Genomic DNA, 22,430 nt, shown 5'->3' on the forward strand with positions numbered 1-22,430 from the left:
TAATGCTTTTTGAAAAAATGACTCAAAAAGACTCATGTTATTTATGAAGCAAGTGTGACCAAGTCTCAAGTGCACATCTGAAATGAGAGCATTTCCTGTCCTTCACTATAGTTTGCAATTAAGTAAATCAGTCTTCCAACATACAGACACAGACTCCTACTCTCTTCAGTTCAAGATCCATACTATCCTATAAATAATTTTGTTCATAAATTAGTATAGTTACATAGAATATGCCTCAAAGATACAGCTAACAGATGATGACTGTATCTTAAAATGTAAGAGGCCATATAAAAATCTGCAATATTCAAGTGTTACTGCAAGGAACACTGTGGTCTGAAACAACTTTCAAGCACTCTGTAACAATATGTTATTAAATTTTTAAAAATATGCAAACCAAACCTTTCAATATTAATTCAAGATTCCATACATAGGTTTTGTAAAAGGCTCCCTGAAGGAGCTACATTAGACTAACACACTAGTTAAAAAGGTAAATGTTAATCTCTAGAGAAAAGTTAGAAGCTTTCATGTATTATGATCAAGAGTTTGCCACCCTGATGACTATATGACAGCCTTGTCTTTTCTGTTATATCCCACCACTATCAACTGTTCAGTATGACTTGCATATTTGGATCCCAATGATATTGGGCAACTTTTATGAAAATAGTTTCCAACACCGTAAAATTCTAGAAACGAAAGGATACAAAAAGCATGGCTTGATCTGATAAAGCTATCATATAGACACCAATTTATTCATTTGAAAAAATATATTTTTGGTTAACATTATTATCACATGTTTAAGTGCCTGTAGCATTTGTGGTTCCTGAGAGATGATAAAAACATGGCTTTTAATCTGCAGATTTCATACATCATTATGACTGATTTGTTACCTCAATAACAAAACTGAATTGCTTACAGTTGAACTTTAGTCCAAGGCATCACAGATGGCCACTAAAGGGGGATATGGGCACAGAGACACAGTCACTGTTGTTCACCTTTAATTTTGTATTGTACTGAAAAGGTCTCCCTTACTATCACCGTTTCAATGCAAAACATTCAATCTTGCTCAGTAAAGAGTCATTATCTATATCTAGCAATACAATAAGTAATTGCATTCTTCTAATTCCAACTTTGAGTTTAAAAGTAAATATTTCTGTTACAATGCATGTTTGTTCTTATACTATAGCAGTTTCCAAAAGATGCCAAAACGAGGCTGAGGACCCATCATACAACTGATTAAAGCCACATAACAAAAAATAGATTAATTTCACATAATTGTATGAACTTAATTGAAAAGGAGAACTTAGTAGCTTAGTTCTGCTTAGACCCACTGTGTAGTTTAAGACAAACATTTCCCCTTCCCTGACCCTCTGAAATGTCCCCTGGAGGGGACCATCTACTCCAYTGACTCTCCACATCAATTACAGATCAATTCTAAAACTTTGGAGAAGGTTCAAAGGGCTGAGAAAAACTTCGGTCAAAAAAAGTCAAGGAAAACACAAGTTATGACACCAAGGAAACTTATTAACAATAGTCCCTTTGTGCCAAAAAAAAAAAAAAAAAGTCATTTCAAAAATAGTAAATCAATTTTACTTTAAAATTGCATAGCATGTTAAATGCACACTATTCCTTACAACAACCTCAGGTGACAAGGTTGCTGCCCACATTATCACTCCTGGTTTTGGGGAGGGTTAACTGTCTGATAGTCCCTTCAGAGAAATATAGAGCTGAAGCAGACAGTCCTTCCTTTACGAAGATCACAGAATGGTTCAAAGTGTCACAGAATGGTTGAAGTGGGAATCTGCACATCATCTGGTCCAACCCCACTGCTCAAATAGGGTCAGCTAGAGCACATTGCCCAGAAACCTGTGCAGACGGCTTTTGAAAATCTCCAAGGATGGAGACTCCACAACCTCTCTGGGCAACCTGTTCCAGTGCTCAGTCACCCTCACAGTAAAGAAGTTTTTCCTCATGTTTAGACAGAATTTCCCGTGTTTCAGTTTGTGCCCATTGCTTCTCTTCGTGTCACTGGGCACCTCTGAAGAGAGTCTGGCTCTGTCTTCTTTACACCCTCCCTTCAGATATTTTATACACATTGATAAGATTCCCCCGAGCCTTCTTTTCTCCAGGCTAAACAGTCCCAGCTCTCTCAGCCTTTCCTCATAAGACAGGTATTTCTGTCCCTTACATCTTAGTGGCCCTTTGCTGGACTCGCTCCAGTAAATCCATGCCTGTCTTGTACTGGGGAGCCCAGAACTGGCCAGAGCACTCCAGATGTGGTCTCATCACTGCTGAGTAGAGGGGAAGGGTTGCCTCCCCCGAGGATCCCTAAAGGACCCGCTAGCAACACGCTTCCTAACACAGCGCAGGATACAGTTGGCCTTCTTTGCTGCAAATGCACACTGCTGGCTCATGTCCATCTTGGTGTCCACCAGGACCCTAGGTCTTTTTCTGCAAAGCTGCTTTCTAGCCTTACTGAAGTTGAGATCAACAACATCCACTGCTCTCCTCTCATCTGTCAAGCCAGGCATCTCATTGCAGAAGGCCATCAGGTTGGTTAAGCATATTTCTTCCCTTTGTGAATCCATGCTGACTACTCCTACTTCCTGCCCTTCATGTGCCTCAAAATGGTTTCCAGGATTAGTTGCACCACTGCCTTCACAGGGATCGAGGAGAGGCTGTCTGACCTGCAGTTCCCTGGATCCTCCTCCTTTCCCTCCTTGAAGATAGGAATGACATTTGCTCTCTTCCAGTCCTCAGGAACTTCTGCTGATCACCATGACCTTTCAAAGATGATTGAGTGGCTTTGCAATGACATCAGCCAGCTCCCTCAGCACTCATGGGTGCATCCAGTCAAGGTGCGTGGACTCGTCCAGTTTAAGTGTTCCCTAACCTGCTCCTCCTCCACCTCCTTGCTTCAGACTTCCCCTCTGGTCTCCTGGGCTTGAGATTCCTCAGGGCCGGTCTTAACCAGTAAAGACTGAGGCAAAGAAGGCATTCAGTACCCCTGCCTTTTTGGTGTCCTTTTTCACCAGGACCCCTGCCCCATTCAGCGGTGGGCCCACATTTCCCCTAGTCTTCCTTTTGCTGTTGATGTACTTACAGAAGCCTTTCCTGTTGTCCTTGACATCCATTGCCATATTAAAATCCAGGTGGGCTTTGGCTTTCCTAGCCCTGTTCCTGCATGCTCAGACAATGTCCCTATATTCCTCCCAGGTTACCTGTCCCTGCTTCCACTTTCTGTACACCTCCTTTTTACTGAGTTTTGCCAGGAGCTCCTTGTTTATCCATGCAGACCTCCTGCTGCCTTTGCTTGATTTCCTGTTTGTTGGGATGGACCATTCTTGAGCTTGGAGGAGGTGGTCCTTGAATATCAACCAGCTTTCTTGGACCCTTGTTCCCTCTAGGGCCCTACACCATGGGATTCTTCCAAGCAGGTCCCTGAACAGGCCAAAGTCAGCTCTCCTGGATACAAGATACCCCCAAGATATGTTCATTGTCTTCCTGATTTTTGTTCTTATTCAGTTTTAAACAGAATCTTTGCATTGGTGAGCTGACAAAAAAGTCGGAGGCCTCCTTAAAGCCTCTGCACCTCCATTGTTGTATGAGAATGACAGGAAAAATAGACAGGACACATGTGCTGGATGAGAACAGCTAGCCAGGAAACAAACAAACAAACAAATGCTACAAGCTGATCGGCTTACTTGTGTGACTGTGAGGCAGTACCAACCCCTGCAGTATGGGTTGACGGAAGCTAGGACAGAAGCAGTGCAAGTCACATTTCAAAATTCCAAAGAATAGGCAGACAAGGCATCACATCAAAAGATAACAATTATAAGGAATAAAGGCTTGAGAATTTATTGGCAAGAAGGAAGAATCTCTGGGAAAACAGAAAGACGAACAGGAAAAACCTTCAAAATCCATTATGACATTGTAAGAGGAAGGACTGTTGGAAGACCCAGGGCTGGGAAAAGCAAAGGTTAGGAAGAAAAAGTTGTATGAGGCTGCAACATAAAAAATGGAAGTGAAAAGTAACAAGGAAGAGAAATAAAGTAGGGGAACAGTACCAAAAATACTTCAAGTCTAAAAGGACTGAGTTTAGAATGGAACCTGATTTTGAAGTAGTCTTTAAGACACTGGAGAGACAAGACTGGGAGGAAGATGACATATCAGGAGGAGACAAAGGGATCATTCCTAAAGAAGTAGTAGCTAAAGATATTTTACATGATTTAATCAATTGAATACAAAATACAAAGGCAACTATAAAGCTTGACTTCATAGATACACCATTTAATTATTTACCAATGTATCTTCTTTGATGAACAGAAACAAATCTGCTGACTTGACTCAACAAGAAAGCTAAATACTAAACTGCATGCACTAAAATATCTTTCTAGGTCAGAAATGGCATTTTTGGAACCCCAGTAGTTTTAAAAATGGAAGGAAAGAATAGGAGGATGTACTGACTGAACCACCAAGCACATCTACAGACCCTTTCTTCATCCCTCCACCAATCAGATTCAGAGAGCAGCTGACTCTTTCAAGCTGTAGATTTCAAGGCTATTGAGAGTCCTTGGAAACATTACGCTCTTTACTTCAGTAGGAGGATCTATCATATTCTTCCAAGTAACTCCCTAAAGCAGTAAAAAGGCTCTCAATCTGCATTTTCTGCCTTCTTTATTTGAGAGAGCAGAAAGACATCAAGACATGACTATGATGACATCAGCAAATTTCAGCAATTACACATACCACAATAATCACCTTGATAGACTAATCTCAAGATCAATTTAATGAAATACAGTTCTGGAGGTGCATTGAATTTTGCTACGCAGAACTTTCATCCATTCCTCTTTCACAAAAGATAAATGACAGATCAACCATAGTTCTGATGTAGAAAGATAGAAATTCCTCAAACACGATCTAAATAGTTAAGATTTTACTTCAACTAATGGACCAAATGAGCAATGTGAAGCCCAAGAGCTTCTGAGACCTGGCATCTAGTATCCAAATTGTCAGAATGAATAGTCTGAACTCAATGGATAGTCTCTGTATAGTCCTTGTAAGCCATGTTCCGGATACCAGGGTCCATCTATATGAATACTCCAAGTGTGCTCCAAGGCTCACAGTGCAGTGCCTGTCAGCTACAATTCCATTTAGATTGCTCAGAATCATGAGTGCAGGTAAATGAGATGGCTGATAAAAAATTTGTCCACAAGTCTTTTCTCTGCACATCCCTATAGATGATGTCAAATTAAAGGTGTTTTAAATATCTTTCTCCACTTCAGCAGAATATGTACATGCTGCATAGTAAAAGCTTTCCCAATGATACCCAGAACTGCTTGACAACTGAAAGAATGTTTGTTTGCAGGAGTCAGTAGGGCAATTTCAATAATGCTGTGAAGAAGAGGCACCGCTTCAAGCGGGACAGGGAAAAGATTCAAAAGGATGTTTCTTAAGTTATCATCTGGTGCACAGAATTTATCTCACTGATCTACATTATTTCCATACAGCAGCTACAGATGACACAATCCAAAGGGGGGGGGGGGAGAATCAGTGGTAAGATTCTTGAGAGCGGTAATACTGAATGGACTCTGGCAATATTAAAAGGGGTAGAGACTCACTGTATCACAAAAACATCTTATTTATCCTCTAAACATTTGGTCTGCCTTGTGATTTTGTAGAAAATACCCTAAAGTCTGCTAATATAAATCAATAAATGAGTCACAGGCACCACAAAATTTCAAAATCAGTATTAAAAGCTGGCCTATTTTGGAAAGAAACATGAATAACATACAGTGCTATCTAAAGAATTTTTCAATTATCATGGAGGAAATTATGCTCAAAAGATTGAAGACAATTAACTCTTCAAGACAATGCATAATGACTGAAATATAAGCGCTAAATTTAAGGAGAAGAAAAAAAAAATCAATGCATGTAATCTTTTCTAAAGAGTCCTGGTAAACCACTTAAAGAACAGTAGTTGCTAATCGAGTTCCATGAGCAGAGCAGAGGGAAACATTGCATATTAACTGAATACAGTAATCAGCTCAGTAGGCTGCCGAAGATGGAAACACTCCTCTCTCAGAACAGGTATTTCCACCAAAAAATAGACTACTCTACTGCCACAAAAAAATAACATGAGCAGGGACCTGTGTGAACTTTTATAATGCACAAAATTCTTATGGGATTCCCAACAGATTTCTGTTTGATAAGCAAAATTAAAAAAACAAAAATATAGTTGTTTACCTAAGCACAAATAAATGTCGATTTTCCAATTATAGGTCCAAACCTATTGTCACATATTTAAAAAGTAATAGGGAAGATGTGATTATTTAAAATGGGACTATGAAAACATGATGAAGCACACAGTTTTCAAAGCTTTTCAAAAGGATTTAGCAATGTAAATTCCTCTGTTATGAATGTTATTTCACAACTTTGCCATAACTCACTCTGAAAATTTATGACAGAAGACTTTCTCCATTGATGCAAGCCAGCTGTATCTCTTATTAATCACACATAAATATATCAACATAGTGAATCTTCATAGGGAACAAGAAAAGATCTCTTATTCGAATGAATATGAATTTTGAAGAAACAAAATCAAATTTCTTGAGGTTTTTAGAATTTTATTCCGTACTCTGAAGTACAAGATCCTATCTGTAACGCGCTAACTGCAATTGCCCTATCTCCTGATGTTAAACACAGCTTGTTTTATCAATACAGAGTAAATGGTTACAATTTGTAAGTTTGACTTATTCGTATGATGGAGCAAACTATTTGTGCATACAATTGTTCTTTGTCACTGTGGTTACTGTTACTTTAAGAAAAGTGAAGAAAAACTTTATTAAGTAAAATCAAACTACAGATGTGATTCGATGACAGTTTCTTTTTAATATCCTTTTGATACTTGTATCAAAATTTAAGTAAGGATCATTTACTTATAATAATCATTTCACTAATGTTTTTTTGCTGAAGTAGTCCCTTAGAAGTAAAAGCACAGTTCTAAAAGAATTAACATAAATCATTTCCCTTTAAGAAAGTTTGTTTAAACACATACAATTTTTGCCTTACAAGATAACATGCATACAAACATAACAGCATGTTACATGAGTTGAAATTCTGCTCTCAGTATGAACAAAATGTAAATGACTCATTCAATTTGCATTGTTATACCTCCTAAAATTTATTTTTTTCAAGAAACTTGCCAGATACATGAAGGACAGAGAAAGGGGAACTAGAAGTCACTCCAAATTGGCAAATGGTCTACCAGTAGAGATGAAACTCCCTGTTTGATACAGCTAGACCCCGTGATATTCTTTCCATACTGATAGCAAAGCGGGAAACCTTTAAACCAACTAAAACGGGATGTTACTTAAATAAGCAGTAGAAGACTGTTTTAACTTGAGTTGCTAAGGCTTATGTTGCAAATTATCGAGGAAAATTGCTTAGTCAATATTACCAAATAGCCATTAGGGTTGCCCAAAACAGATCAGCTATATTTATTGCATAGAATAAATCATACACACACACACACAGAGATTTCCTCTCTGTTCCTTTCTGTTGAAAGGACAAAAATAAAAGTATATTAAATATTATTTCTTAAGAAAACACAGAGAGAGATGTGCAGTCTCCATTCTTGGACATTTTGAAGCCCTGACTGGATAAAGCCCTGAATAACCTGGTCTGACCTCATAGCTGACTCTGCTTTGAGCAGGAGGTTGAACTGGATAATCCCGTTAGACCCCTTCCAACCTTAACTATCCTATGATTCTATGAACCAAAAAAAGTTTTCAGTGAGGTGAAGATCAAATCGGTTGCAATCTCTGCAAAAATATCACACATTCTGACCCAGACATATCACTAATGCATGCTAAAAGATGTTTTATATAATGTTAGGTGCATATATACCAAGATACAATCAAAAACTTTTCTGCTGACCCAGAATCAAGGAAACAAAATAACAAGTTTCAAAATGCCAAAAGCATGTGGTTCTCCTGAGTTGTTTAAATCATGTTGAATAATAGAAGGAAAGAAGAAAAAGAATCTGGAACTCCAATTTACATGTCTCCATAGAGAGAATCAGAGCTTTCCTGGTAGTTTTGTTTTTTTCTTGACTGCAATAATAGTACACATAATCAACAACATAATCAATTACATAACATAATCAGAGGCCATAAATGCCTCTGCTAAGAGTATCATCCATAATCAAGTGTAAGGAAGACTCAAGGATTTTTTGTTTGGATCTGAAATATGATAAGCATCAGACAATTGTTTTCGACTTTGTACCTTTTTAGCTTTTAGTTGTTTATTAGAATCAGATTATTTCTGGGTGTAGAAGAGCATATGTTATATACATTCACTAAAATTTCCTGAAAGGCTAAATACAAATCAAAATAGAAAAATATTGCAAGTACAGTAAAGGTTCAGCTCCCCAAGGATTATATACTTATTCTATATAATACTTATTCTTACTCTCTTAAGTACAAAGAATTTAAGAGAACATMTTAAAATGCAAATTGCATGTACCAGCAAAGGCCAACTTCACACATCCTTTTCTTTAAAAATCATAATGAGGAAAATGAAGCTAAAAAGGATTTATAAAAAGGGACAGTTAGAAAACAATTTCTTGTTTTTTTTTAAAAAAAATAGTCTTTGTGTTTTCTTGATGCAGAATGAAACCATCATGTCTAGGTTATTTAGAGACAAGACAAGACAAACACTTTCTATAGCCTGATGACAGACACATTAAAGCTGGAGAAAGAGGAAAGCCCATTCCATATGCCTAAACACTGTTGTTTGCTGGTGCTGCTGCTCTGCCAAAGGCAGAAGGAGTGGTGGAAAAGTTCACAGTGAGGGGGACAGCCAAAAGATCTTACTGTGACATCGACCCCTTTATTAGGGCTTGCACTTAAAATGCAACAGCTCAAGGTTAAAATCTCTAGTGCCAATCAGAGTTCTAAGAGGATTCTTTTTCGCCAAGAGTCTCCCTACATCGGGCTACACATGCCCTGAATCTAATAATGCTATAACAAACACAGTAAGTCTGACAGGAAAGAAAGCTAAGCACTTTCTACCAGCTTTATTTATGCTGTGTTTGGTACAGAGAATTTACTTTTGCAAGTGATATGGCTTCACATAAATAACATTATATTTTMTTTCTATTGGTTCTTTCAGTTATCTCTAAAAAAATATTCTAGAGCTTTCAAATTACAATTTTCAGGTATTTTCAGCCTTCTCAGGTTAATAGCAGTGGTTGTAATTCAAAGATTTGGTACATCAAACTCTACTTGTACAACCAAAGTTTAAAGCTTCAGGTTTTTCTGCTTTAACCTGCCTCAAATGTTGTCAGTCTGGCAGTATGATGCCAGTGATTTTAGACTGCAAGTTCCTTCTAGCCTGGAATGCTTATCTTAAGAAACTATTCTACCTGCTCTCAAGTCCAGGGATCAAAGAATGGCCTACAAACAATCCAGCTTATGGCAAACTCCCTGGAAAGATCTGGACTCTTCCACTAATTAAACCCTCCCACTTCCTAAAAACATTCAACAAAACAAAAACAGACAAACAAAAAAACCCCTAGAACAAGATTGTTTAATAAGATCACAATCATTCAAGAGGAACAAGCTTCAGAACTGGAAAATGCAGAATGCCATTACACTTATTTTAATTGTAAAAAAGAGTTTGTAAAGTTCAAGAGAATAAAACAGCCTCAAAGAAATGCAGTAGTACTTAAGAATAGCCTGCAGGAAGTTTCAATTATAATTTACAAATATTTAAGTTTTCAAAATTACCTGCAGCAGCAGAAGAACATCCAAAAATCTTTTTGAACRGTTACTTGCTCAAACAAACAGGTGAGAACTACCACTGCCACATCTCTGACAGTGACTGTGCTTGAGCTTTTGTTTCTTGTCCATCACTAGAAAATTCATTTTTAGTTTTGTTATTTTTTTTTTTAACTTTCTGGAAACTGTTTCTTAAGAACATTTTCAGCATACAATGGAAGTTGAACTAAAACAGACACACAAGCTTCCATGCAATAAGTAAGACTCTAATGGAATGCCCCATCTTTACAGTTTAAAATGGATTTTAGAACTACATGAATTCCTTGATTACATTTGACTGATTAAAGCATATAGTATCTTTGAGCATTACTGTGACAATACCAGTGAAAGAAAATTAGAACTAATTCCATTAATTTCCTGTTAAGATACGTATAATTCCAGCTTACACTCTACGATACGAGGTAAGAGTGACAACAACAGAAGAACAAGTCAAAAACTCCAAAGGGAAAGACTTAACATAGAAACAAATATGACACAAGGATATTTATTCAGATCCAAACACACTGACCAGCATGTTTGATCTAATACTGCACTGTAATTGAAAGAATTAATGTTTTAAAAAAGCAATTTCTTCTTTCTATTTAAATATCAGCCTAGTGCCATACAAATAGTTATGATTTCTCAGTTTGTGTGTGATTATTTAATTGCTGGAGCAAACTGACAACAGTAGGAGCTTTGTTCATTAATTTTACAGAATAACAAATGAAAGGCCTTATCCCATGATTGCTTTTGCATATACTGCTATCAAGACTGAACATAGAAGGATCTGTGTTAAGATAGTAATGAAACACATTTATTGAGCAAATTTTTCTCTGATATATTGCATAAAGTAATTTCCTAATCACTCTGCAACATTAATTTGTCTTCAATATTTCAAGTAATTTATTTTTGCGATGAAATAAATTAATACCATGTAGTTAGCAACATAAAATAAATTCATTGTTAATAGTTCTTTGCTAATATTCTTAGTGTATGTACACTTACATATATATATATCTTTTCATATAAAGAGGTAAAGGACTGAGGATTATATTGTGGGTAAGCTATCATAAAAAAATCAAGTTAAGAACTTGATTAAACATCTCCACTTCAGCTGATATTTTTCCAAGGGACTGAGACTGTTTTGGAAACACCCTTGAATACTTGAAAATCATTTTCACTTGAAGGGTGTAATTCCCAAGACACTCCATGGCACTCATATCCAATCTGTGTAAACTCACTTCAGAATTTGATCCCAGCAAGGAACCAAAGCTAATAAGCAGCCCAAAGAGAAAGTCCATGCTGTTCTGTATTCCTAAAACTCAACAGAGCTGAGCAGCAACTACTGCTCTTTCAAGCAATGGAAACCTACTTATTACCTCAGTAATTAGAAGATAGGCATTAATAAAACAATAAATGGTGTATTCCATGAAACGTACATTTTGAGGGGGCTAGAACTACATTTATGTCCTTATAAATGAGTGCCAATTTTTAATTCAGCTGATTCTTGTAAAAACAAAAACACTGATGTAAATCAATATCTACTCACTGATGACAAAAAGATAAGCTTAAGCTAGTGTCTGAACTTGAAATCCCATATTTTGGCATTTGAAGTAATTATGCATGAACAGAAAATTTATAATAATCACCAATATTTACCCTGAGGAATAAGACTGAAACACAGAGAAAAGAAAATTCCCACTCTCAGACCATATGCTCAGTAGAACGAGTTAAACTTTCAAGGTGCTTACTTCAGCCCTCAAATCCACTCTTCTACACCTGCCAGATAGAATGAAGTATCATATCTTAGAAGCAAAGCTCTAAAGCCACCTGTGAATGAAAGCAAGAATTCTTGGAACATAGATGTGAAGCTTTCTCCTACTTCCATACCATTCTTCTTCTACACATGTGCAGGTGGTATGGATCAAGGATTTCACTATACCCCAAACTTTGAAGGAAATATGTCTGTTTTGAGTATTATTTGGTAATTATTAGAGCTACTTKACAGTGGAAAAAGTTCTCTCCTGATGAGCAGGCACACCTGCCTTAACTGGAATAGGTTGCCCAGAGAGGTTGCGGAGTCTCCATCCTTGGAGATATCCAGAAGCCATCTGGATAGGGTCCTGGGCAACCTGCTCTAGCTGACCCAGCTTGAACAGGAGGATTGGACTAGATAATCTGCAGAGGTCCCTTCCCACCTCAACCATTCTGTGACTCTGTGAACACTACTAACGTTGATGAATATACAAGTAGAAGAAAAGCTGAATTAACTTTTCAGGAGGAAAGAATCACCTGCAAAAGGTTTTCACAGCTACTTTAAGGGACAAAGTGACCAATAGTTAAAACAGGCTGGTTCAATGTTGAAGCTTTCATTTATAAAAAGAGAACATATCATTTCAAATGCTTTTGATAAATGTTAATGAATTCAATTTGTGAGCAATGTAGTGAACATTAAAAATTCAATAAAACAAAAATCCAAGAGACTAAACATAAACAAAGGTGGAAAAAATAAGCTGACCTGGAATTCATACACAGCCATTTTATTAAAGCAACTCATGCCTACTTAACCAAAAAGTTCCATTTTTAAAAACAAGCAGGCTATTTCACTATGACCTTTGATTATTTTTATTTAGATTTTCCAGTTTTCTCTTAATAGCTTGGAGAGTCACTAAACTTCTACTAATTTTCATTCATGCTAAAATGGAGAAAAAGGAAGGAGAGAAAGACATTTTAAAACACCTTATTAAAAAAAAAAAAGCTTCTTGATCATGATACCACGCCAGTATTTTTCTGGAGGTACCCAATAAAGCAATGTACCATCATTTCAAGAATTCAGAGGACCTACTCCTTAAGTTTTCTGCTTGTTTGTTTTTTTACAAGCAATAGAAGCAACTTAATTTTGCTATTAACTTTAACATTTAAACTGTGATAAAAACAAAAACCAGTCAGTTTTGACCTCCATTTATATTAGCAGTGAGACCCAGAAGAGACTAAAGCCTAGAAGAGACCACATCTGGAGTACTAAGAGTACTAGAATACTGGAGTATTTTGAGATCACATCGGCAGTGCCATGGCCAGTTCTAGGTTCCCCAGTACAAGATAGACATGGATGTACTGGAGCAAGTACAGGATAAAGACCACTAAGATGATTAAGGGACTGGAGCACCTGTCATATGAGGAGAAGCCAGCTGGGAGAGCTGGGACTGTTTAGTCTGGAGAAAAGAAGGCTCAGATGGGATCTTATCAATGTGTATAAATACCTGATGGGAGGGTAGAAAGAAGACAGAGCCAGACTCTTCTCAGTGATAGGTATCCAGTGAAAGGACAAGAGGAAGTGGGCACAAATTGAAATACAGGAAATTCCATTAAAACATTAAATTTTTTTGTTTTTGTTTTTTTTAACTTTAAGGATGATTGAACACTGGAACACGTTGCCCAGAGAGGTTGTGGAGTCTCCATCCTTGGAAATATTCAAAACCCAACTGGACACAGATCTGACCAACCTTCTACAGTTAACCCTGCTTTGAGCAAGGCCATTGGATTAGACCATCTCCAGAGGTTCCTTCCAACCTCAGCCACTCTGTGACTCCATGATTCTAAAAGACAAGACATAGCAGATGACTAAGACAAGTAATTGAGTTGGGGACAGCAGGATGGATTTGCACAGGTTTTAGTAAGTAAGTAGCTGTAATTACAGTTCAAGAGACTACCCTCTTTCTTCAAACCTCTGGTAACCTGTTCCTTTCTGCCTTCTCCTCTCTCTGCCTCCCATTAATATATTTTATACAAACAGTATCATAGGTGGTGCTTGTCATCTGAAACTATCGGTCTCATCACTTGATATGTATACTGCTTTCTGTCTGCTCCATTCAGACTGTAAACATTGAAGAAAGACAAGCTCAAAACTTTCTGGATATCAGATCCTTTTCAAATTGGGTAAAAAACCCACAACACTAGTCATACTCGGTGGGGGGTAACAGATGAGGGGCTTTTTGTTTCACTGAGAAGCTGATATTTGATAGAAAGAGGCATTAATGAAGATTTTGTTGTCATATTAGAGAGATGAAGCTAGAAGGAATTGTTTTTCACATTTTAGAACAGAATATATTTTAAAAAATAATATATACCCATGTCTTAATAATTAGTTACACAGTTTTAGAAAAAACAAAAATTTTATAAACAAGAACAGCTTTGCAGATGATTTTTCCCAGTTCAGTGTCACTCACTTAAAATTCTTCCTACACATAGACTGAGTGCCATGTATCTTATACTGATTTGGGATTTTAACATTTTATTTCTAAAAATGTGTCAAAGAAGATATAAACAGTTCATACAGTATGTATTTTTCTATCAGAGACTATAAAATACACGTTGTACCTTTAATATAATAGGATTAGMTCATTAGGCTCATATACTGTAAACAGCTTGGAGATGTATACTAAACAAGCCAGCGAAAATTCATACCCAGAAGCAGATGGTGAGAAAAGCAAAGCTAAGCAAAGAGAGGCTTAATTGCAAATTCTATCCAACTAAGCAAAATGGTAGTATTCTATAATCACAGACATTTTCTGCAAAAAGGAACCCAATGCTTCAACATGCAGGTTGAGGCAGGGAAGGGCACTGCTGTGTCATTCATCAGGCCAATGACTACTTGGAGAATTGCCACCAATTAAATGGAAACACACCAGTATTCATGTATAGCTGGCACTAACTTCATAGTGCTGCATGCTATGTAAAGTTTTATGGCTTGTTGTCTTGCCAAGAGCAACACAGTAATGCTTTTTCTGTTAAATTAAAAATCAACAAGAGATTTAAAAGAGGCCTTCTAAAAGAAGACAAGTAAGTAATTCAATTTACTCTGGTACAGTTCTCATACAGAATGAACCAAATTAACAACGCCTAGATAAAGTATGAGAAATAAGGTCAGATTGTTACAAAGTTTTAAATGTTACTGCCTCTTTATCTACCACAATAATATTCAAAATGGAAAGAACAAAAAATAACCTTTTGGTCACCATAAAAAATAAAGGAACACTGACAGAAGAATATCGCATTTCATCCCTGAAAACAATAGTACAGTCATTATAATCATCTTTATTACACTGTTTTCCTGAGTGCGTGCGCTCATTTATTTCATGTTGCAGCAAGATTTCTTAGCTTTAACTGATGATTTCATTGATGTGATTCAACATTTAATATGAATAAATCAACTATGTATAGAAAATGAGGAGGACTATAAGGCTTGATACCATAGATAATCTGAACCCAATGTATCACTAGTTGCTTTGTTAAAATTTCAATATAAGAAATAAAAAAGTTCAATTTCAATAGTTAGGAGTCAAAGAAACTTGAAAGAAAGAAAACATATATTTTTCAGACAAGGATTCCCAATTTTCAAAATTAGTATTAAGAGATAATAAAATAAAAATCCTGTGGCAGAAAAGTCATCACATCAGGTTTTGTAACAGTTCAGGCTCACTTCTTACCCTTTCAAGCTGTATAAAACTAAGTTTCTCACTAAATTTCTTAGAGGATCCCATTTTATTTTCTATTTCAAGGCCATATGGGTTTTGAGGAAAAAAATCGCTTTAAGAGTCAAAATACTATTATCGCCAAATACAAGACACAATATTCATCTCCTGAGTGCCTCTAATAAAAAAGCCACAGGCAAAGCAGCAGCAAAAGAAAAAAAAATATGAAAATGTCACATTAAGGGCTGTTACTACTTACCTTCTAGGTGCTCCATCCTCGTGTGGCTGAATAATTACCACCTTTACTGTGACCGACGTGCGTAACAGGTCAATCATTTGTTCATGAGTCAAAGTCGCCACAGCCACTTTACAGATCTCAACCAGGCGGCTCCCTTGCCTTAAGCCTGCCTTCCATGCAAAACCAAAGGGCTCCACATCCGCCACTATCCCTTCAAAGTTCACGTGGAATCCAAGCTGGCCCAAGCCATTCCTCCGAAGGGTCATTTCTGTGGTTTCACATCCTCTGGTCACTGTCTAAACAAGTATCAGATTGGCAGGCTATTGTCAGGACACTCATTTCTTTGGACACATAAACAGATCTATTTTCCAATACTATAAAGTCATGTATGGCTTGACATTAACTATCCACAGTATACCAATGCTAACAATTATTTTGACATCTGTGGTTGAATAAAGTTTTCTGCATAAAACAAAATGAACAAAGCACTTTGCAGTCCTAAAATCTGACATCCCTGGAGCAACCAGCTGTCCTGTGTCAAATTCCTCCCCCTTCCCCCACCTCAACACAAGACCATTTTTATCTTATTGAAATCTTAACAGCTGCTTCAGTCTCCAAACACAAAGCAAAATGCAGGCCTGTCAGTTACTCCATTCTTGCTGGCTGACTGACTGCAGGTGTGCAGGCATGTTTTCTTCAGTATTTAACAATATTAAACTTGATAAGATAAGCAACACTGAATGAAAAGCTTCAGTTCTAGCAGCTTTTCTTCCTCCAGCCCTTAGCAACAAAGATCATATTGATTTATTTTGCCTTGCAATCAGATTCCTAACTAGTACCATCTCCAGATATAGACATCATTAAAATGGGATAAGATTGCTCACACCACTGGGAAATTTAGAACAAGAAAACTGAGATTTTTCATATTCAATTAGAAGTAATTCTGTCCTTATATAGAGTAATCAAGAACCTTCAAATTCAGATTTTGCTAAGCAGGTTTATTTTTATGTACTATCTAACAAATCCTCAGCAGTTTTGTCCAGTAAACCATAATCATAAAACAGTGTGTATGCTGGGATACTGCACCAGTCTTTCACCTCTCAGAAGACCAAATTCTAGTTCACATTACAAGCTAAGTTTGAGTCACACTAACGTTCCCTTCAGTCAATGTCACAAAACCAGTACCTATTTTAGCTCCACTGTTACACTTAAAACTAAAACTTAGCAATCACATTATCAAAAAACTTTGTTCATAATGCATATCATTCAAAGATCTCCAAGTGCTTTACAACACTCCTGCAAGGCAAATATCTGCCCTTTAAAGATCCATCTGTTAATGATACAGGTCAAGTGATCTTCTTAAGTTTACACTGCATTAAGAACAGTTCTGCAGCACACCTTATTCCACACTTATTCATGCTGCTTACAGTTGCTTTTAGCATGCATTACAAAGGTACACACATTATCCAACTTTAGGCATCTAATTTAAGGTGTTTAAGTTAGGAGGCTAGTGTCCCTGTTTCGTCAGCTGTATAGGATAGGTCTTTCCCAAGGCTGTTTTAGAGCTTGAGCTTAATGCAGGAGCCTGTTTTTAGAAGAGTCTTTCTCCTTCTCCATTGACTTTGTGAGCAGGCATCTGGGGAGACTAGCTCCCTAGCTTACTGCGTGCTTCCCACAAGGGTGTTATCCAGCCTACCTCAGGGGTGCACAGCATCAGCAACTGTTGTGAAAGCRTGTCCCCACCACCACCAAGGGAAATTAGCATACAGGAAGTATTAAGCTGCAAATTCCCGTTGCAGTTTCCTTTGTACACTTCCTGTTTGAACAAGCCTTCGTTGTCCAAGTCTGTTTTAGTGTCAGGGACAGGAGGTCTAATTTCTACTCCCTTCCCAAACCCAGTGGCTGACTGGAAAAGCTTTGGAGTGTTTACATAACTTATGCCTGTAACCTGGCCTGCAGAAAGTCACTGTTACTTTATAAGTAACAGCACTAAGGCCGTAAGGTACAGTCTTAGTAAGTTTTAAAGCACTACCACTATTGCCTTTACAGAATATTTTCCATATGGTATCTGTCATCCAGCAGAAAAAATGAGAAACTATACACATGAGAATAAAGTGCCACAGGACAATAAGTTRCTGTATGTTTGCTGATCTGAGGGAGCTGATCCATGCTCGTGCTGTTAACCTGCAGTAAACTCAAGGCAATGAAATCCAGTTACTCCTCATTTACTGTGGGCTAATCTTCATGGAGTTCTGAAGTACTTAGACAACTTGCAAGGGCCTGATACTCTGAGAATCACTGCTTGGCAAATTCAGGCTACTTAAACTGTAGCAAGCTGAGTTCCTAAAGCCTCCAGTTATTTTTGAAAATATGGGCTTCAAAGTTGAAATGTGAAAGCCATGATTGAGATGTCCAAAATATATTCTGTAGTTTTTGTTTACAAACAGTGTTCTGRGTCTTTCTTTTTAAAATCAGCAGTGATTTCCTTTGTCATCATTCAGCTCTAAGTTACCAGTTTCTTTTAGAAGCTTTCCATCTTAAACACAACTTTCACTAACATTTAGTAAGTGCAATATATATTAATGCCACATCAAAAAGTTTCCTTAAATTTTTATAAAGATAATCTGATGTTTCTAACATAATTGTGCATATAGGATTAGAGTTATTCAAAAGCTGAAAGCTTTAAGCTTTAACTCTTTTTTTCCAGCTCTGACCTGTATCAGTCTTGGCTAATTTTCAACAGACTGTTTCAAAATTATAAACTAGAAAAGTAAAAAGTTAAAATTTTCAGGTCTTCAAAAGTTTCCCTACACTTCTGTCACAAGTTTCTAAAATATATACAATATTTAGTCATGCAGTGAAATGGAGAGTCAGGAGTCCAGCTGAGAGATGGAATTTTATCTTTACCAAAGTACACAGAAATTCTTCTTCTGAGGCAGACACCTCTTTGTTGTTATGTCACGATTATAAGTTATTGCCAAGGATAAATACGCTAGCCAAAACATACAGATTTCCCCAACTTAGAGCTTTCAGAACTCCTTCAAGTTAGTTAAATATTCAAAAGTTAAAAGAGAAGGAAGATAAACATTCCTGCCATAGATTCAGCTCGTTCCAAAGCAAAGTAAAAAGGATTCCAGGAGACCTCAAGTCCTCCAAAGGTACAACCCCTAAAAGGTGACATTGTAAGTTACGTAGTAATATCACATGAAACATAGTGCTGCTCCACTTCAAAATAGTTCTTTTTGTTTRTTTGGTTATTTTTCTGAACATGTGGTTGTGCACGATCTAAGAGATGGCTTCTCTGCAAGCCCTTAATACAGATGAACTTAAAATTGATAAAGGTACTTTAAATCCCTTAAAGAAAATGAGAATTTTTTTTAGTGTACAGGCTTCTAATGAACTGTTGTCTGCTCTAAGATTGATGTCCAAAGATCCATTCAGAGTTTTTATTTAATCTTAAATCACTCTTAAATCCTAATGCTCAGATCCACTACTTTTTCTGTCTTCAAACAGAGCCAGCCTAGTTTGTCTACACTTTGCTTTTCCTTTCCTCTCTCCATTCTATATCACTAGATATTCTCCCTCACAAATGCAGATTTGACTCTAGCTTGACAAACCCCAGCTGTTTTTTTCTACTCCTGAACTGATTCTTTTGGTCCAAAACAAAATTACAATCTGCTCCTCTGCAGTTTTTCACATCTTTTCTTAATCTGGATATTCAGAAAGTCTTCCCTATTCATCAGCACAATTTAAAGCCAGAGAATAAAATGTAGTTATCTCCTCCAAAATCTCATTTAGTAACTACAATATTTTATTCTCTTTTTTTATTCTCTTTATATTCTTCTTTAAGAAATTATCTTATTAGTGGCTGGAAAGGGTTAACCTTCTGGTCACTGAAGTTTGATAATTACATCACAGTTTGAGCTTTCATCTTTAGCCTCTGCTGGCACACATGTTTGTTGATCTTAGCTGTGTTCTGAGCCAGTTAAAAGGGTTTTAAAGTATACATCTGCAGTGTTGAATTAGAGTTTTATATAATTTTTAGTGTTTGTAAAGGTCACCGCTGAGCTTCTGTGTCTAAATGTATGTAAGGACTGTTTAGAAAGTATTCAACATCATAAAATGACTAAATATTAATATTCAGCTTTCAAAAGAGAGAAGGAAAAGCAGAGGAAAAGGAGAAAAACATGAGCTAAGAAAAGAGGGGAAGAACAATGTTTTTAAACAAGTATGACAGCTAATCTGTTTAAGCAATGTGAAAGTTGGATTTCTAGGAATGAAAGAGGAGATGGTCAGGGTTCATGAGAATAAATACTTGAAGTTAATATTCTTGGAAACTTAGCAATAACTGATGCTATATTTTTGAGGCTTAAAGCCAATTTGAAATTATTTAGGCCAAAATCTGATCATGAAAAGAGGAAGTATTTGAGCAAATTAAACAATACTGTACTGTAACAGATGGTTACTTCTGAATAAAGTAGGAGACCATTCAAATCAAAGGGTGAATCTGCAATAACAGTTGTCTCAAAGTTACCATTTTTATAGATAACCACTTTGTTTGATGTTTCTAACAGCTGAATTATAAAGATCTATCCTCAGCAATTTAAACATTTTAAATAATTTTAATATTTAAATAATTTTACATATTTTGTGACAGAAGAAGTGATAAACAGCAAAATAAATTGTCATCACTGATGACAGCAGAAGTTTTCACTACAGCTTTGAACCTTATCTACTTTAAGCAATTTATATTTTTTAACTAGCAGCACCTTTATAGCAGTGGACTAAGAGTACGCTGTTTTTCAGAAGGAAAACATCTGTGTAAGGAAAGTGAAGGTGAAGACCCTAATAAAAAGGATAATGTAACAGTGACAAAAGGGGTCTAAAGACATTAGTCTATTGAAAGATTAAATATACTTCGGAAAAAAAGGTGATTATTTAAAGCATGATATTGTGCAATGCAAACATGAACGCAGAACTAAAAAGGCCCTAAAACATTAGCTCTAGTCCTGCAATCCAGCTCTTCCAATGTGAAAATGGTAAGCATAATGATTTCTTTTCAGTAGAAAGCTTTCTAATACAAACAAAAGACACCATTAAGATCACTTAAATTAAGGCCAAAGGGAAAAGTATAACCAAATGAAGAAGATACCTTGGAGCTCCTGTCAGTTCACTTGTACTGACTGGAGTAGTTACAGGACAGTTTTGCTAACAGGGTCATCAAGTGCCTGAAAAGCTTTATCCAGTCAGCTGTAAAAACTGGAATTAATTGGTCTAGTTGCCTTCATTTCCTACAGTTGTTCAGCATAGAGAAGCAAATCAGCAGTACCACTTATATAAATTGTTCTGCTAATGTTCACATAGGTTATTATAAAAGTCAAAATGAATGTATTTTATGCATTAAGATTTTGTATATTCTTTAATTAAGGTACATTTCTGCCTATAAAGGTGTGATTTAAAAACAGACTACAGCAAGGGAAGACAAGAGCTTAGCCTTTCAATCCTGATTTCAACATTAAAACCACCCATAGCCTTGGACAATTCTATCAAACTATCAGTATCAGATTCCTCATCCCTCAAAATGGGTTGATAACACTTATCTCATATGTTGTTGTTAGGATTATTGTCTGTAAAACTCTCTGAAGACTGAAAACACTATTCAAGCATAAACATAGGACATTTTTAATTACATCTCAAAGGGAATGTTTACAAGTAACTGTTGATAAAAATTTTGGTACTCCAATTTAGAAACAGTACTTACTTCAAGTCTTTGAACAATTTCTCTGATGTCTTCAGTACAATTATCTGCTGCAGACAGAAGAATACATTCTCCTCTTTCATAAAATACTTTGATGCTCATTAATCCAGATGTCCATCCAATAACATCTCTGCAGGAGCAGTTAAAGACAACATTTTTTGATTCCTTTTCAATCAACATGATAAATTCATTGGAGATTCCAAGGAGACATTCAATGTCAGCAGACTGGCCAAAATCTCGTGCAATCACATTCCACATAATTGCCCCAACACTGAATAAATGCGCATCTTTCCTTGGCTTCACTTTTTCTTTTTTTTTTGCCCCTAAAGTAATAAAGCTAAATTTTGCTGAAGTATCCACTGTAGCCGTGGTAACAAAATTTTCTGCCAGATCTTTCAAGTATTCTTGACGGGTCCTTGTGGCCATGGCTCGAAATTTTTCCGACTTATGTGCTGCATTTTCAGCATTAATAACTTTGGCTAAAAGGAAGTCCCTAAAGACTGCTGATTTGGGGAAGGTTACTCCCTTAGGAATGGGTGGACCAAATGGAGGTACATCTTTTGATCTTGAAACACCAACACTAGAAATAAAAAGAGACAATAAAATGGATAAATCATTAGAAAAAAAAAAGGCATTTAGATAATAAGCAGGACTATAACCTATATAGTCCATTTATACAGATGAGTTTAGCTTTGACATGTCAATTTTTATACATTTTATATAGACAAAATTTCAATAATTAGGTTGGGAGAAACACTTAGGAAACCTATTAAATATATTTGCTTTTACATACCAAAGAAAATTGAGGGGATGGTCTGTTTTACAATTGGCCTTTTTGTTTTAAATATATAGCAGACACTGAAAATGTGTCTTAGTAAGACAAAGAACATCAAGGATGACTTTTTAGAGTCAGTGTCTCATTCCTTTTAATGGAATAAATATAAAAATGCTTTGCAAGATACTGTTCTGTAAATGAAAGATCAAGGATTTTTAAAAGTGATTTCTTTATGTAAATCTGCCTATCATTTTCAGTTTTCACTCAGCTGCGTGATCTTAAAACTGAGAAATATATAAACACAAATAAAATTCATTTCAATCCTCAGATATCTTGCAAGAACAAATCATGAAAACAGAGGAAAAAGTAC

General features: G+C 36.4%; 1 protein-coding gene across 1 annotated transcript in view; it reads right to left on the minus strand.

The window, feature by feature from the left end:
- Nucleotides 1-22,430, minus strand: part of SIPA1L2 (signal induced proliferation associated 1 like 2) — a 93,008-nt gene that overhangs the window by 43,197 nt on the left and 27,381 nt on the right. The window contains exons 7-8 of the mRNA XM_026081536.1: nucleotides 21,289-21,865; nucleotides 15,549-15,823 (exon numbers count right to left, since the gene is read on the minus strand). Coding sequence (XP_025937321.1) covers nucleotides 15,549-15,823; nucleotides 21,289-21,865 — 852 coding nt within the window. The remainder of the gene's footprint in view (nucleotides 1-15,548; nucleotides 15,824-21,288; nucleotides 21,866-22,430) is intronic.

Source organism: Apteryx rowi, unplaced genomic scaffold, assembly GCF_003343035.1.
Source record: "Apteryx rowi isolate R43461 unplaced genomic scaffold, aptRow1 scaffold_552, whole genome shotgun sequence".
In the NCBI taxonomy this organism is placed as follows: Eukaryota; Metazoa; Chordata; class Aves; order Apterygiformes; family Apterygidae; genus Apteryx; species Apteryx rowi.